We start from the raw sequence: 17305 nt of genomic DNA, 5'->3' as shown, positions 1-17305 counted from the left end.
TTTTGTACTGGTTCCTCTGTTTTTGTACTGGTTTTTGTAGTTTTGCATCTTGAATTCTCACTGCGTGCTTTATCCCACAGTGCCTCTTTGATGGGCGCCCATGAGCTACAACTTGCACTCTCTGCTGCGTCCGTATTTTGCATTGTATCTCAATAAACCGTTTAGTTTTGCTTCCGTTGCCTCTTTGCACCTGCATTTCGGCTGCACTTTAGGGCATGCAAATCCAAGCCCAGGTTACCCCCGCTTTATACTGGAGCTGCCTTGGCCGTTGCTGGCTGGACTTTGGAGCCAGGAATCTGATAACAGCAGGCAGCTGCCAATCCAGAGTTCAGGGCCGGGGACGGCGTGTGGTGCCAAAACCCCCAGGAGGGAATGATTCTGTTTCGGAAGAGGCAGTTGCTGTCAAAGAATGTGTGAATGCTCCTTGAGGAACAGGACCACAAACATGCCAGTGTGTTTGCCGTTAATCCCCATGCCATGCTAATAACAGAATTATAGCAGCGTTGTGTAGTGGTTAGAGCACCAGGCGACCAGAATTCGAATACCTGCTCAGCCTTGAAGCGCATTGGGTTGCCAGTCACCAACCCAACCTCACAGGGTGTTGCGTTCTGAGGCCAAAGGAAGGAATGGACCCTGATTAAAATGAGACACGAGGCTTTGACCTGCAAGGCTCTCAGAGAAAGTGCACAGTGGCGTAGTGTGGGTTGTCAGCACCCGGGGCACGGCAAGTAATTTGCACCCCCTAACCCGTGGATTTGCGCCCCCTAACCCCCAGATGTTGCGCCCGGTGTGGCCGGCCCCCCCTGCACCCCCACACTACGCCACTGAAAGTGCATGCACCACACCCCTCACCGGGCCATTTTATTCTCAAAAGAATCCTTGACACAGTTCTCCGTAAGAACCAATCAGATTTCCTTGGAGCATTCAAACAGACCTCAGGTGGGGACAAGGTTAAACTATAAACACTAGTTAGGCATGCATACTCTGGAGTAAACGAATGAAAAACTACAAAGGAGCGCCCGGAGGTGATAAACAATCAGTACACATGATAAGAAGGATGGCCAGGAGGACAGTGACCATTTTCACCTTCCTGTGAAACCTGTTTCCTGGCCCTAAGATTAACATCCTAAGATTAACAATTAGAAAAGCTACATCAAAGAAACTGCCCATAGTCTTTAGATGACCCAGGAGGCCTGCCTGCCTGTCTGTCAAAGTGTGTACGTGACTTGTGAAGAGAGAGAGAAATGGGCAGTAGAGGCAAAAGGGCATGAATGTAGTATCTTAATCAGAAATTACCATCAACACAATGCTTTCATCGTGGACACGATGGCTTGATGTATATTTTATAATTCCTCATGGAAATCCCATCTGATCCCTACACAGGGTTGTTGTGTGAGGTTGAATGGGGTGTGGGGAACCATGTGAGCCGCTTTAATAATAATAATAATAAATTTTATTTATATCCCTCCCTCCCCAGCCGAAGCCGGGCTCAGGGCGGCTAAGAACAATAAAACAGTACAAAAGTACAGCACAAACAACACTCTAAAATCATTCATTATAAAATTAATTCGTATCCAGCCACTGGCAACCATTGGGCCAGAGCTTCGCGAAGATCGCCAAGGAAGGGAGTCAGGCTGTGCCTTGGCCAAAGGCCTGGTGGAACAGCTCTGTCTTGCAGGCCCTGCGAAAGATGTCAAGTCCCACAGGGCCCTGGTCTCTTGTGGCAGAGAGTTCCACCAAGCCGGGGCCAGTACTGAAAAGGCCCCGTTCCTGTTGTTGTTGAGTCCCTCCTCTGGCAACCTCTGTTGTTGTTGAGTCCCTCCTCTGGCAAAAGGAACCCAAAGCCTGCGGAGCTCAGCGTGAGTTCCCACTGCGCTCCAAAGGCTTCAGGTGGCTATCCCTGAAGCCTGGAGAGCAAGAGGGGTCGGTGCGCACTGACCCCTCTCACTCTCCAGACTTCAGCAAAAGCAACGCGAAGCCTCCGGAGCGCGGAGGGAGTGCTCCCTCTGTGCTTTGGAGGCTTCGCGTTGCTATTGCTGAAGTCAAGGAGCCTGCATTCGCTCCATAGGACGCACACACATTTCCCCTCAATTTTTGGAGGGGGAAAAGTGCATCCTATAGAGCGAAAAATACGGTATCTAAAGAACCTGTTTCAAGGGGAAACTGCAGGGGGGGGCACTGTGAAGTTGCCACAGAGATCCCCAAACGGATGATGAAAGCACAGGTATTATTATTATTATTATTATTATTATTATTATTATTATTATTATTTTCATTTCTATATTGCTTTATATTTTTAATAAAAAACCCACAAAGCAGAGAGAACACAACATCAAATAAAACAGTCCAGAAAAAACAGAAGAAAGTCAACTATAAAGTATGCAATCAAAGCAATATAATTGGCAGCAAACTAAATCTTATCTTAAAGATTTGAAAATAAAACATTACAAAGGTCAACGACCGAATGCAGGTTATTGCAGCAAAGTTATCTTAAAGATTTCAAAAGAAAACTTTACTAAAGGAGGTCAAATATAAAATGCACTGTTATAAGAAAAAACTGCTGCTTTTCCCTTTTGGGGTGTACAAGAGCCCTTTAGAGAGTCCTTTGTAGGTTCTCCATCGGTCGGAGAAAATAACAGAGGCCAACCAGAGAATATTGAGAAGCAAAGCAGCTAGTAAGCCTGATCTTTATTAAACTGTTGCAACAGGGTCCACGCGGGAGGCAGGAGGGACCCAGAATAAGATTACCAGACATCCCCGTTTCCCAGGGACAGTCCCCTGATTTACAAATCTGTCCCCATACAAAATCAAAGTTGAAAAGTGTCCCTGGATTCGTTGAAAAAAAATCTGGTAACCCTAACCCAGAACAATGGTGCGCAAGCCCTTATATAGACGTTTGAAATTGCCTCCCCTGTAGCTCCAGACCGCCCCCAAAAACATCATCACAGAAGGAGGCGGCCTGCAGCAGAAAACCTGTCTGCCAGGATACCTGATAATGGTCACTGATTGCTCTACCTGGGCAGCCTGGCCATTCTTTCGTGATGGTAAATTCTTAGTTCTGACTCCAGGTCACAGGCTCACCCTATTCATACAAAAATACGCCCTTAAGACAGGATTTGGGAGCAAAGAGACAATGGGGAGGTTTTCCCCATTTGCCTCCCTTACTGCAGAGGAATCTTTGAGGTCACTGAAAGAGTCAAAATGGCTTCAGGATTGCTCTCCTGTAGAACTTCACGTGTTTTAGATACTTATGTATGTGTTTACCTTGTACATTTATGAACATTTATTTTATATACATAAGACCTTGGACTTCCTATAACAGCATGTTTAAAACAGCACATTGGCTAGAGAATATTAAGAGTACAATAAGCATCGACAATATCCGCTGCTGCCAATCCTGCCAGTGGTGGCTCATGGCAGGCGGCAGAAGTAGAAGATTTGCATCTGCTCTAAGAGGCAGCCAAGATGGTCTCTGCCTCTTCAGCACTCAGGCCATTGTTTGGAGAATAGAAGTTGCTATATTCCTCTGTTCCGCACCCCATTTCTCCCTTCGACAAAGGGGGTGTGGAGTCAAGAACTGCACTACAATGCTAATAAACGCCATTTATTAAACTCTGACTGGTGTCTAGAAATGGACTGGCCGTCCCGCCAAACTGAACGGGGTACCAAATGCCAGTGGGCTCTGTGTCTCTCCATCGTTTGGGGTTCCTTTTGCAGAGACACCCAGAAAGTCTTCCAGAATCTCCTTTCTCAGTTCAGCTCACCCGCGTGGAAAGAAACACCTCACACACTCCAGCTCTGCTTAAAGGGTTTATTGAAGAATTACCAATATCACAGCCGATAAAAGGACTAGTTGAAGGAAAAGAAGGTGAAACTCTACAGGGAATCATCCATTCCTCCTCTCTGCTCTTCAGCCACCTGGGCAGAGTAACAGCCAGACCCATTCTCTCATTCAGAGCCTGTCTAATAAAGAAGTCTGTCGCTAAGGAAACCTGGTTGCTAGGGAAAGAAACTGGGAGGAAAGGGGTTGCCAAGGGCAAAACGATGCACAGATCCTTTCAAGTCTCTCTTTAGACCACACTAACCCCAAAGGAATTTCTGGTCTTTCCCCGCATGTCGCATGTCGGTTATCGAGAGGGAGAGCAGCAGGAGGCGGCTGGTTCTGCAGAGATCCCAAACAGTCTCCGAAACCTGGCCAGGTGAGGGAAGAACCAGAGCGAGCATCCAGGATCGTTGCTGGCAGACATGAGTCCTGCCCTGGCGCCCTAGGGAGCAGCGTGAATCCCTGCTTCCTTCTCGCGGGCCGACCTAGGCCACCTTGCGGCTGGCAGGCTCCCTTCCGCCATCATCCAGGCCCACCAGCTTCTCCGAAGCCTCCCAGAGCTTGCGGCCGACGGCGGGGTCTCGGGCGAGGGGCGAGGGCAGTGCCAGGCTGCAGTCGCTGTCAAAGTACTTCCCCGAGATGCCCTCCACTTCCTCGGACACAGCGCAGTACGTGGTGCTGAAGGAGCCCTGCGTTGGCGACTGGGGAGGAGGCAAAGAAAGAGGGTCAGCCAGCTCCACAACACGGAGCCGTCAAGTTGGAAGGGACCCCCAAAGGTCATCCATGCCAACCCCCTGCAATGCAGGAATCACAGCGGAGGAATCCGCTTGAAAGCCTCCAAGGAGAGATGGGCCACCCATTTCTGAGGAAGTCCCTTCAGTCGGAATCTCCTCTCCTGCCATTTGGAGCCATGGTTCAGGTCCTGCCCTCTGGAGTCGCAAAAAACAGGTTTCCTCCATCTTCCTTGGGGAAGCCCTTATTTGGAGAGGGCTCTGCACCTTCTCTTCTCCAGGCTAAACACCCCCAGCTTCTGCTTTGTATGCTAAGGGCGGGGAGACAGGACACCCTGGGTTAGATGACCTGCAGCAGTGGTTCTCCACCTGTGGGTCCCCAGATGTTGTTGGACTACAACTCCCATCATCCCTGAGCTCTTGCCTTGCTAGCTAGGGGTGATGGGAGTTGTAGTTCAACAACATCTGGGGACCCACAGGTGGAGAAAGGCTGTCCTGCAGCAAGAATGGCAGGTGAGAGGCGGGAGAGGGGCATCCATCACACTCAGGGATCCACCTGCGGGCAGGTTGCCCTCCCTCCCTCATCTCACCCCAGGGCAAGAACATGAAGGGAGGGGCAGAACAGATAACGGATAGGAATAAACTGCCTCTGTTGGAAGACGGGATGCAACTCAGCTTGCAGAAGAGGGGTAGTTAAAGCTCTGGTTTTCCCAGTAGTGATGTATGGAAGTGAGAGCTGGACCATCAAGAAGGCTGATCGCCGAAAAATGGATGCTTTTGAATTCTGGTGCTGGAGGAGACTCTTGAGAGTCCCCTGGACTGCAAGAAGATCCAACCTCTCCATTCTGAAGGAAATCAGCCCTGAGTGCTCACTGGAAGGACAGATCCTGAAGCTGAGGCTCCAAGACTTTGGCCACCTCATGAGAAGAGAAGACTCCCTGGAAAAGACCCTGATGCTGGGAAAGATGGAGGGCGGAAGGAGGAGGGGACGACAGAGAATGAGATGGTGGGACAGTGTTCTCGAAGCTACAAACGTGAGTCTGACCAAACTGCGGGAGGCAGTGGAAGACAGGAGGGCCTGGCGTGCTCTGGTCCAGGGGGTCACGAAGAGGCGGACACGACTAAACGTGTGATGGAGGGGAGCCCAGAGCTTAGTGTCGGACTAGAACCTGGGAGAGACCAGAGTTCAAATCCCCCCTTCACTTGACACTGGCTGACCTTGGGAACCGGCAAAGTCTCTGCCCCCGCTGACTTTTGCACTTCTGGTTTCTTCAGCTTTATTTATTGCATTTGTTTTTGCTCTTTTATCCCACCTTTTTCTCCGAGGAGCTGAAGGTGGTGCGCACGGTTCTTCTCCCCCTCCTCATTCAATCCCCGCAACGACCCTGTGGGATAGGCTAGAGCCTAAGGCTCTGAGAGGCAGCGACTGGCTGCCCCTGAGGACCAGCCTCCATCCCGTCTCACCTTGAGGAAGAGGATGCCCACGAGATGGAAGAGGAGGCGAACCCACCAGCTGAAGTTCTGCATGATCTCCGTGTGGACGATTCCTGGGCTCAGAGCATTGACGGTCACTCCTGCAAGGGAAGCGGGTCCTCAGTCACCGAGTGCCAGGGCAGGGGGCACGCAGCACCCAGCTCTGCCACCCCTGGCTGGCAGCAGGGCAGATCTCTGACTGGATCATTACGGAGTGAGAGATCTTGAGCAGGGGGCAACCAGCCTGGGTCCGTGTGCAAGAAAAGTCCATCATTAGAGCAATCCAGAAATGTGAACATTTTGGGGCCCCACCCTCCCACGATACATGGCCCAAGCGTGCTGGTGTCATCCACCTTAGAACACGAGAAGAGCCTGCTGGATCCGGCCAAAGGGGGGCCATCTACACCAGCCTCCCGTTCTCTCAGTGACCATTCAGTTGCCCCAAAGAGAAGTAATCATACGTTTCCGTGCACAATTCAAAGTGTTGGTGCTGACCACCCTCATCGTTCTACCCGGACACTGAGGTCTAGCGCCGAGGGTCTTCTGGCAGTTCCCTCACTGTGAGAAGCCAAGTTACAGGGAACCAGGCAGAGGGCCTTCTCAGTGGTGACACCCGCCCTGTGGAACGCTCTCCCAGCAGATGTCAAGGAAATAAGCAACTATTTTACTTTTAAAAGACAACTGAAGGCAGCCCTGTTTAGGAAAGCTTTTAATGTTTAATAGGTTATTAATAGGTTATTGTATTTTAGTGTTTTGTTGGAAACCACCCAGAGTGGATTTCCAGAGGGGAAATCCAGCCAGATGGGTGGGGTATTATTATTATTATTATTATAAATAAATAAATAAATAAATAAATAAATAAATAAATAAATAAATGCCAGTTATCATTATTATTATATAATTTATTATTTATACCCCGCCCATCCGGCTGGGTTTCCCCAGCCACTCGGGGCAGCTCCCAACAGATTAAATACAGAATAAAACATCAGACATTAAAAGCTTCCCTAGGCAGGGCTGCCTTCAGATGTCTTCTAAAAGTCAGATAGCTGCTTATTTCCCTGACATCTGATGGAGAGTGTTCCACAGGGCGGGCGCCACCACCGAGAAGGCCCTCTACCTGGTTCCCTGTAATCTTGCTTCTCACAGGGAGGGAACTGCCAGAAGGCCCTCGGAGCTGGACCTCCGTGTCCGGGCAGAACGATGGGGGTGGAGATGCTCCTTCAGGTATCCTGGGCTGAGGCCGTTTAGGGCTTTCAAGGTCAGCACCAACACTTTGAATTGTGCTTGGGAGTCCACAACCCCCCACCCTCACGGAGTTTTCCAGCAACTGGGGTTCAGAGACATTTCGGCTTCCAAGTGTGGAGGCTGAACAGAGGCACCCTGGCTAGCAACCCTCAAGAGCCCCCTCCTCCTCCAAGAATTTGTCCAATCCTCTTTTGAAACCACCCAGGTTGGTGGCGATCCCTGCCTCTTGTGGCAGGGAGTTCCAGAGTTCAACTCTGTGCTGCATGAAGGACTTTCATCTGTTCCGGATCTTCCAGCATTCAGCTTCGTTGGACGGCCACAAGTTTCTAGTGTGAAGGGAGAGGGAGGAAAAACCTTTCTCTGTCTCCCCAGCCCGTTGGCAGCAGGTGGTGGTGGGGAGAATCCTATCCCACTCACACCCAGAAAGGGCATGGTCCGGGGGCAAAGGGGCGTGTCTGCAACAAAATCTAGGCTTCCATGTCTAGGTGGGCCCCCCAAGAGTAGCTCCATGTGCAACCAGCAGTGGCTTCAGGCTGTGAGCCACAGGGGAGCTTTGCTGAGCGCTGCCCCAAACTTTTAATGCTAGCTTCCTCTCTCTCTGAGCTCCCTGGAACTGGCCCAAGTCCTTCATGGCCAACCAATCCCAGCAGAAAGCGCAGCTCAAAGTCAGCACCGACCAGTGGGGAAATGGGTCATAGTTGCGCCATGTGATTGACACCTGGACGGGACCACCCACCTGTCTGGGTGGTCTGCCAAGGTCAGGCTGGATGCCAGTTGCCCACCTATGAATTAATTGTGGGGCGGGATGGGGGGCCTTGAAGTCTTTCAAGCTATCAATGACTCTCCCTCCTCGGTTGGAGGCAGCAATGCCCTGCGTCTCAGTTGCTGGAAACAGCAGGAGGGGAGAGTGTTGCGTTCGAATCCTGCTTGCGGGTTTCCCATCCTGGGCACCTGCTTGGCCACTGTGAGAGCAGGAGGCTGGACTGGGTGGGCACTGGGCCTGATCCAGCAGCCAGACTCTTCTGATGTTCTTCCTCAGAAGGTAGCAGGCTCTCCTTCCTTGGGTGCTTCCAAGCAAGGGTTGGGGGGGGCATCTCAGAGATGCATTGCAGGGGCTTGGACTAGATCAGGCACCCCCCACCTTCGGCCCTCCAGATGTTTTGGACTACAATTCCCATCATCCCTGACCACTGGTCCTGTTAGCTAGGGATCATGGGAGTCATAGGCCAAAACTGTTCGTTTCTGTTCTTCTCACTGTGCAGCTGCGCGGAGTCACAGGACACTGTTTACATTCCAGAGACACTCCAGACTCTTGGGAGTCTCACAGGTAGGAGACGGGATGTGACGTTAGTGTGGTTCCCTGATTCCTTTGTTCCTTTGTTCAGTTGCTCTCTGCTTTCATAGAGAGAGGACGTCTTTTCTGTTCTGCGTAGTTTAGAAATAAAACTCATTAAAATGTAGCCATAAATCTCATCACTTCCGCATGCTGTTTTAATGCTCCGCTGGGAGGACGTGCCTTGGAGCCTCATCAAAGGCTTGAGGTCGTCAGTTAATCGTCAGGAGGCGTGTGATGGCCTGGGAATCCGATTCAGAGGCTGAACCGGAGGAATCCCAGCTGGCACAGGAGTCCCCGACCCCAGGGCCAGCTGATCTGGGGCAGGGCCTTGATTCTGATGGGCCCGCACCTGTGCCGGATCCTCAGGAGCAGGAACCAGGTGAATCCACTCTGGCTCCAGAGGTGGTTGAGGACTCAGTGCCTGCAGGTGAGTCTCCTCCTGGGCCCAGTAACCCTTTAGCCCCTCCGGAACTGCAGAGGCTCAGGGCAGAGAGGCAAAGGGAACTGGTTTCTCCCAGGAGGAGTGCTCGCCTTAAGGCCAGGAGAAGCGGGTCTCCTGGGGGCCGGGACTGCCCCTGGCCTCAGAGAAGATAAAGGCCAGTCAGCCCAGTCCCAGGTTGCGGGAGCAACGTCGTCGTTGAGTACCTGTTCCTGCCCGGACCCAGACCTGACCCTCCAGTGCTCCTGTCCCCGCCCGGCTTCCTGCTTCGGACCTCGCCCTGCTCCTTGTGAAGTGTTTCCAGGCTAGTGACCCAGGACCGGACTTTGACTACGCCAACGGTAACCTTCCCCCCAGGTTGAGCACAGGGCGACTCTGAAGGCTCGGGAAGAAAATGCACTTTATCAGCTTGGCTGAGCGGAGATCCCAACATTTTTGGTTATGGGCCCAGACAACGAACGGCAGAAGAACAGAACACAGCTTATCTTCTCTGCGTGTCAAGAAGGTATCTGGAGGGCCAAAGGTGGGGGGTGCCTGGACTCTACCATTCTAGGATTCCCACCCACAGGGCAGCCTCTCAAAGGTAAAGGACCCCTGGATGGTTAAGTCCAGTCAAAGGCAACTATGTGGTGCGGCCCTCATCTCGCTTTCAGGCCGAGGGAGCCGGCGTTTGTCACAAACAGCTTTCCGGGTCATGTGGCCAGCAGGACTAAACTGCTTCTGGCACAACAGAACGCAGTGATGGAAACCAGAGCGCATGGAAATGCCCTTTACCTTCCCGCCAGAGCGGTATCTATTTATCTACTTGCACTGGTGTGCCTTCGAACTGCTAGGTTGGCAGGAGCTGGGACCGAGCAATGGGAGCTCACCCCGTTGCAGGGATTCGAACCGCCGACCTTCTGATCGGCAAGTCCTAGGCTCTGTGGTTTAGACCACAGTGCCACCCGCGACCCCTAACCATGAGAGGGAAGGGCAGTGCGCTGACCCGTCCCCTGCAGCCTCCGGGCCAGCTCCACCGTGAAGAGGACGTTCATGAGCTTGGTGCTGTTGTAGGCCTTGTTGAAGTTCTTTGGCTGCTCCTTTCCGCTCAGGAAGTGGACGTTCGCTTCCCCCGCCTGATGTCTGAAGGAGGAGACGTTGACGATGCGCGAAGGGGCCGAGGCCTTCATGGCGTCTGCGGGGTTTGGGGGGCACAAAAAGGGGGCACAAAGGGTGACAGGCTGGTAGGTGGAGAAGAATGGCAGATCAAGGTGATGGATTATGCCGAAATAGCTAAAATGACCGGAAGAATCAGAAATCAGGAAGACCACAATTTTAATAGGGAACAGGGAACATTGATAATTTAACTTTAAAACCACTGTAAACGGTTAAAATCTTTGGTGGGATTGGAATAACACTTGTAGTTTAATGGTGAATTTTGGACGCAATGGAGAGGGTAAAAGATTTGGATTATCATAAAAGATGCAGCAGGAAATGATTAATAACAGGACCCACAAAGGAGGGAAATCCAAGAGATTATTGGGAATATTGTTTCTATATTGTATGTGGGATATGGGACTGCAAAAGTTAATCTGAAAAAGCAAATAAATTTATTTTTTTAAAAAACTTTTTAAAAAGTGTGATGGGCTGAAGCAAAGACCCTCCTCTACCTACCGGTGAATCGGGAGGGATCGGAGCCGGGCTCAGCCCCTGCCCCACAACACTCACTTCTCTCACTGCCCCACAGTGGCTGCTTCCCCAAGCAGACCCACTTTCTTAGCGGGGAAGAGTTCCCATAGCTCGGCGGTTGACACCCAAACTTTTTTGGCCCCCCCACTTGATTCCATAAACTGATCCCCAGCAACCCCTTCTAATAATTATTATTAACATCATCTGAAAATCTGTTTTAGCGTTTTAATTGTTTGCTGTTGTAATTTCTCCTCGATTTTCTTGCGTCCTCTTTTCCTAAGCCACAGCTTTTCTTCTTTTTAGAATCAAGCGGGGAATAGTTTTTATTAAATAAATAGCTTGGAAGAGCGCTTGGCACGACCCAATTTTATTGATAACGCAACAAAATTCAAAACACGAACCAATTAATTCCACGGTTATTTGAAATCCAATGAAATCTGCTCTGTTTAATTAATTTAAGAAAACGGAGGCACTTTATCCAGCAATGCCAGTTTTTTCAAAGCCTGATACTCCTTTACACCTTTGGCAACCCCCTAGGGAGAACCCCATCCCTCCAGGAGACGATATCCCTGCCCCACTTTGGGAACCACTGCTCTGTATGCCTCCTGAATCCCCACAGATAACCCTGGGGGTCAAGCTATGGGGCTGGGAGGGGGCAGAGATGCGTGGCCTTACCTAGAAGCAAGTTGGTGAGCAGGAAGTGGCCCAGGTAGTTGGTGGCAAATATCAGGCTCAGTCCCTCGGGGGTGACCGTGCACGGCAAACCTGGAGGGAGAGAGAAGATGGGGAGCAGACTGGCAGACAGACAGCCCACCTGCCCAGGTGGCAAGCGGGTCTGGGGCTGACACCCTCCAGCCCAAGGTCTTCCTTCCACTCCCTGAAATGGGCATAAGTGAGGTCCTTGCCAAAAGTCTCCCCCGGGGCAGATACCAGGAAAGGCACCAGCGGAGAGAGAGGCAGTGTGGTGCAATGGTTAGAGTTGGACTAGGACCAGGGAGGCCAGAGTTCGAATCGCCACCATTTGACCGTGAAGCTCCCTGGGTGATCTTGGGGGCCAGTCATTGCCTCTCAGGGTTGTTGTTGTGGGGATGACATGAGGAGGGGGAGAACAGGGCCGGATTTAGGTTTGATAAGTCCCTAAGCTACTGAAGGTAACGGGGTCCTTTCTATGTCCAGCTGTCCTTTGTCAACTACAAATTGTCACTGTTTTTTTGTGTTGAATATATGGCAGGGGCCCTTTTCAGCCATGGGCTGGTCCAGTGTCCCTCAGACCATGTGGGGGGCCAGACTATATTTTGGAAAGGAAAAAAATGAACGCATTCCTATGCCCCACAAATAACCCAGAGATGAATTTTAAATAAAAGGACACATTCTACGCATGTAAAAACACCCTGATTCCCGGACTGTCCGCAGCCAGATTTAGAAGGCGATTGGACTGGATCCGGCCCATGGGCCTTAGGTTGCCTGCCCATGATATATGGTAATTTATGGACCTACCGTAATAGGTCCATACACAACACAACACAAAACAAAACACTGTTGCTGTCTGTAGGTTTTATTTTTGTTATCTTATATTTTGGAAATGTACATTCAGGTGTTATTTCCTTTAATTTTGGGGGGGCCCAAGAGAGTGGGGTCCTAAGCTAGAGCTTGTTTAGTTTACGCGTAAATCCGGCACTGGAGAAGGAGGGATGCTGCCTGGAGTTCCTCGGAGAAGGCGGTGAGACAGGAAAGGAAACAGCAACACCAGGAGAGACCTGCTGGTGCTGGATCAAGCCAGGCAGGGGCCCGGGAGCCCAACGAACCTCTTCGCAGTGGCTTTGACAGGGGTCACCGCAGGAGTCTTTTGGGCAGCACCTGAAAGAGCAGAGAGTGGATCTCCGCAGAAGCCAGCTTTGGTGCTCCAGAGAATCCACCCTCTTGTCTTTCAGGCGCAGCAAGACGCTCTTCGCTGTTGTTTTGTGCCGTTTGCAGGAGCGGCCGCTGCCGAGGGATTGCTCCGCGGAGAATGACAGGCGAGGCGAGCAGGGGACAGCTGCCCCAGTGGCGTAGCGTGGGTTATCAGCACCCGGGGCAAGGCAAGTAATTTGCGCCCACTAACCCGTGGATTTGCGCCCCCTAACCCTAACCCCCAGATGTTGCACCCGGTGCAGCCGGCCCCCACGCTACGCCACTGGGCTGCCCTCCGGTGCTTGTACCAGAGGGCTGCTTGTCCACACTTGCCTTGGCGGACCAGCCCTAAGAAGAGGAGGAGCCTCAGGCGGCAAGGAGAGCCCAACAGGAGACTCCCTCAATGTCAGAGTGACAAATTAAATTTTGCGAATATATTGAACTAGCCAAGATGACAGCGTCAATTAGAATGCAATCAAAACAAAAATTAAGAAAGGAATGGAAATGGGTTGAAGAATATATTGCACAAAATTACTTCAATAGAAATTTCTGGATAAGTACTGATTGAGTTCATTAAGCTAAGATGCAATGATTTTAAGATAGAGGATTGCTAAATGTGATGAAGAATTATGAACACAATGTTAAAGTTTTAAGGTAGCCAGAAGGATATCATGCATGTGGGCGAAGGAAGTCACATGGGGATTTGGGTAAATGGTGAGTTGGGTATAGGGCTAGATGTGGGGAATCCGTATATATAATAATATAATATGTGTTATGTATAGTGCTGAAATTGTACGGTAACTAACATGTAATATGTTCAGTTACAGATAGGTATCCATGTTGGTCTGCCATAGTCAAAACAAAACAAAATTCCTTCCAGTAGCACCTTAAAGACCAACTAAGTTATTTCTTGGTATGAGCTTTCGTGTGCATGCACGTGTATCTGAAGAAGTGTATCTGAAGAAGTGTGCATGCACACGAAAGCTCATACCAAGAAATAACTTAGTTGGTCTTTAAGGTGCTACTGGAAGGAATTTTTTTTTGTTTTAACATGTTATATATATAATAGGAGATCCCAAGAGGTGCCTTTGCTTAGGGGCTGGGGCGCCCTGCTGCGCTGTGGGTGCCTCCCGCGTTTCCAGAATCGGGGCCAATAACACTTTGGTGCAGGCAGCACAGTCCTGCAGTCCTAGCCCCCCGGAGCAGAGGCTCTGTGGCTTCCTAGAGGCCCCCTGGAGAGGGTCGGCAGGCGAGCAGGGGCCCGATCCAGCGCCTGATGGCTCCTTCCCCCGCCCGCCCAGCCCTGCCAGTAGTTACCTGTGGTCCCGGCGTTGTTGACCAGGATGTGCAGCTGCCCCTCTTCCTCCAGGAACTGCCGGGCGAAGTTCCTCACCGAGGCCATGGAGCTGGTGTCCAGGATGCGCAGGTGGACGTCGGGGTTCCCCGTGGCCCTGCGGATCTCCTCCACGGCTGCCGCCCCCCTCTCTCGGCTGCGGCAGGCCAGGATGGTCCGGGCATTCCTGCGCGCTAGCTCCAGAGCCACGCACTTGCCGATTCCTGCAGCAGAGCCCGGGGGGCGAGTCAAGGACCAGGACCCGCTGGGTGGCTTTTGGCGGGGGTCGCGGCCGTGGTGGCTCTCCCCCTGGCCCTGACCTGCTTCCCTGACCCAGCTGGCAGCAGCAGGAGCAACCAGACCCGCCCTTCTGCCCAGATCCTGCTCACCTGCCCCAGGGGAGTGGGGGTTCCCTGGGAAAGCCCCCAGGGATCGGTGGGTCTGGCTGTCAGCCAGAAGCTCGGTGGTTTGAGCCCATCCAGGGAGGGCTGTGGGCAGGATTCTGGCACTGCGGGGGCTGGACTAGACAGAGGACCCTCGGAGTCCCTTTCAGCTCCGCAGTGCTGTGAAGTCCGAAGGCATCAGCCGCAGGCCAGCTCTTGCCACCCCCACCCCCAGACCCATTGTTTCAGGGGGGCGGGAGGAAGGAGGGCGCACGCAGCAATCCACGCAGGGCTAAATCAGAAGAGGCTGCTGGATCCGGCCAAAGGGAAGCCATCCAGTGCTGCGTCCAGTTCTCACCCTGGCCAACCAGGTGCCATATTATGGGAAATCTGTAAATAGGATTGGAGCAGCAGAGCCCCCTCCCCTCCTGGGGTCTCCAGCAACCAATACGGTACTCAGAAGCTCTGCTCCCTTCAGCAGCCCTCGATAGCCTTCTCTTCCTCCTCCAGGAATTTTATTTTATTTTATTATTATTTTTTACATAACTATTTATTTATTTATTTAAACTTTTTCATTTATTTAATTTTGTTTGTTTGTTTGAAATAATTTTAATTTGGTTTTACTTGTATTACAGGTATAACATTATAACGATACGAACACCCATCTTTACAGATTCCTCCGACTCTCTGGACTTCCCACCTTGCCCTCCTCCCTGGGGGTCCGCCAGGCATTTTTAAGCCTTCTAGGCTGGGGGTCAGGCAGGCTGCCTCCTGCTGCGGGAGGGAGTTACGTACATAGTTCAACCATGCGCCGCATCGCGGGATCTGTCCTGCTGCAACAGTCCCTCTCTCCTTCGCACACACACAATTGCACAGTGCAAGAACCTCAACTAGATCATACCCGACAGGTGTCCCTCCAGCCTCTGCTTCAGTTAATCCTGAAGTCCCACTTGCGTGGTGTTATAATAATACTGTATTAGGGTGCGCGTACTTTAAGTGCCAAGGAAAATGCATCTCCATGCAGACATAACCCACAAGTTCAGAACCACTAAGAAACACCCGAAACACGCAACAACCGTGTGTCGAGATTTCCACATGGCGGGCGCTTGGACTATATGAAACTCGGGGGTCCCAATTTTATGATTAATGACCCTCTAGAATCTTGAGCTGAGATTCCTGTCTTGCAGGAGGTTGGAATAAATGATTCTTGACAGTTCCCTCCAGTTCTGCAATTCTAGGATTCTGTTTTCCGAAGCGCTCAATGCCACCTTAATCCCTTTGCGCAGCCCCGATAAGCAGGTAGGATCTACCAGGTTGGGGGGTCTGGGTCTGGGTCTGGGTCTGGGTCAAGGCTTAAGCCCCCTGGCCGCTCAGGCCCAGCACATCTTGCGGACTCACCACTGTTGGCTCCAGTGACCACGGCGGTTTTGCCACGCAGGTCCACGGGACAAGCCGCAGGACTCCACGCTGCCCTCCTTGCCCAGAGCACCACGGCCAGGACCAGGGTGCAAGGCGCCCAGAGAGGGTGCCAGCAGAGGGCGAGCAGCTCCATGGTGCCCCGCGCGTCTCCCAGAGACAGAGCAAGTTCTGCCGCCCGGCAGCCGTTCCCGGCAGCTACTCTTTCCAGGGGCGCTCCGGCCAGACGCTCCGCTCCGCCGCCTGCAAAGAAAGGGAGTTGCGCTCTGCTATTCGGGGCAGAGTTCTGGTTTAATAAATAGCCAGCTTTCCCACTGGGCAGGGAGCCAGCAGCGGGCGGGTGCGGGTGTTGGGTTACCTTGGGAAATCCAGCCAGATAGGTGGGGTATAAATAATAATAATAATAATAATAATAATAATAATTATTATTATTATTATTATTATTATTATTATTAGGTGTTACCTTAGGAAAGAAAAGGGAACGGAGAGCTTCCCCCGTCAGCGAAAATTCCCCTTTCCCCACAAAACTCGGTATTAATATCCTTGGCCACATTGCGGCAACAATAAGTGTTTTCGGCATTGCTCTAGTTTCGAAATTTTTATTGAAATAATGTAGTCTTTTATTGTGGGTACTCCTTGCGCCTCTGGGAGGTTCAGCGATAGGTTTCTCTGTCTTATCTACCTTTTCTATTCGCATATTGTCCTTTCTCCAAAGATCGCAGGGCAGGGAGAGCGCAACATGCATAACGAAACGAACACAATGCAATCACCCCCCGCCCGCAAACACGTTTTGAAAGACACGTATCTTGCAAACCATGTGCGCCTCTCTTTTCTCTCGACGCCACCTCCGCCTCCCTGTGTTGTTGTTTAGTCGTTTAGTCATGTCCGCCTCTTCATGACCCCTGGACCAGAGCACCTCCTGTCGCCTTCCGCAGTTTAGTCAAACTCAGGCTGGTCGCTTCGAGAACACTGTCCCACCATCTCGTCCTCTGCCGTCCCCTTCTCCTTGTGCCCTCCATCTTTCCCAGCACCAGGGTCTTTTCCAGGGAGTCTTCTCTTCTCCTGAGGTGGCCAAAGTCTTGGAGCCTCAGCTTCAGGATCTGTCCTTCCAGGGAGCTCTCAGGGCTGATTTCCTTCAGAATGGAGAGGTTTCATCTTCTTGCAGTCCATGGGACTCTCCAGAGTCTCCTCCAGCACCAGAATTCAAAAGCATCCATTCTTCGGCGATCAGCCTTCTTGATGGTCCAGCTCTCACTTCCATACAGCACTACTGGGAAAACCATATCTGGACAGCCTGGACAGGAGCCAATTAAGAGCCAGGCTGCCGGACCAGTCCAATGTTGGAAGGGACCACGAGGGTCATCCAGGTGAACCCCCTGCAAGGGAATCTTTTGCTCAGCTTGGAGCTTGAACCCAAGAACTCTGAGATGGAGTCTCCTGCTCCTTCAGCCTCTGCCTCGGATGGTCTGGCCACTTCTGGGCGTCCCACGAACAATCCTGGCTTGTTGCTGAGTGCCGCCTCTGCCTCCAGGGGGCAAAACACCCCCGCACCCTGGCAAGTCCTCCCC

The 17305-nt window shown here is 51.6% G+C and overlaps 1 protein-coding gene across 1 annotated transcript; it reads right to left on the bottom strand.

Moving 5' to 3' along the window:
- Window positions 1–3797: 3797 nt before the first annotated feature.
- LOC309377666 (retinol dehydrogenase 11-like) lies at window positions 3798–15994 on the bottom strand. The gene is made up of 6 exons (XM_081925274.1): window positions 15720–15994; window positions 13923–14162; window positions 11391–11480; window positions 10033–10221; window positions 6019–6128; window positions 3798–4524 (listed from the first exon to the last, which is right to left on the bottom strand). Exons 1-6 carry the CDS (start codon window positions 15871–15873, stop codon window positions 4309–4311), a joined length of 999 nt encoding a protein of 332 aa, XP_081781400.1. The 5' UTR covers window positions 15874–15994; the 3' UTR covers window positions 3798–4308.
- Window positions 15995–17305: the final 1311 nt, after the last annotated feature.

The sequence above is a fragment of the Podarcis melisellensis genome, assembly GCF_964234715.1.
Source record: "Podarcis melisellensis genome assembly, chromosome: 9".
NCBI lineage: Eukaryota > Metazoa > Chordata > Lepidosauria > Squamata > Lacertidae > Podarcis > Podarcis melisellensis.
Note: the sequence above shows the minus strand (reverse complement) of the source record. Positions and strands in the feature narration are given on the sequence as shown.

Bases quoted from the DNA above. Each gene is read 5' to 3' on its own strand.
- LOC309377666 (XM_081925274.1), bottom strand. From the start codon at position 15,873: ATGGAGCTGCTCGCCCTCTGCTGGCACCCTCTCTGGGCGCCTTGCACC. The intron at 10,222-11,390 runs GTAAGGCCACGC...CAAACCCCGCAG, and splicing joins GCTCACCAACTTGCTTCTAG to ACGCCATGAAGGCCTCGGCC. The intron at 4,525-6,018 runs GTGAGACGGGAT...CCTCCTCCCCAG, and splicing joins TGGGCATCCTCTTCCTCAAG to TCGCCAACGCAGGGCTCCTT.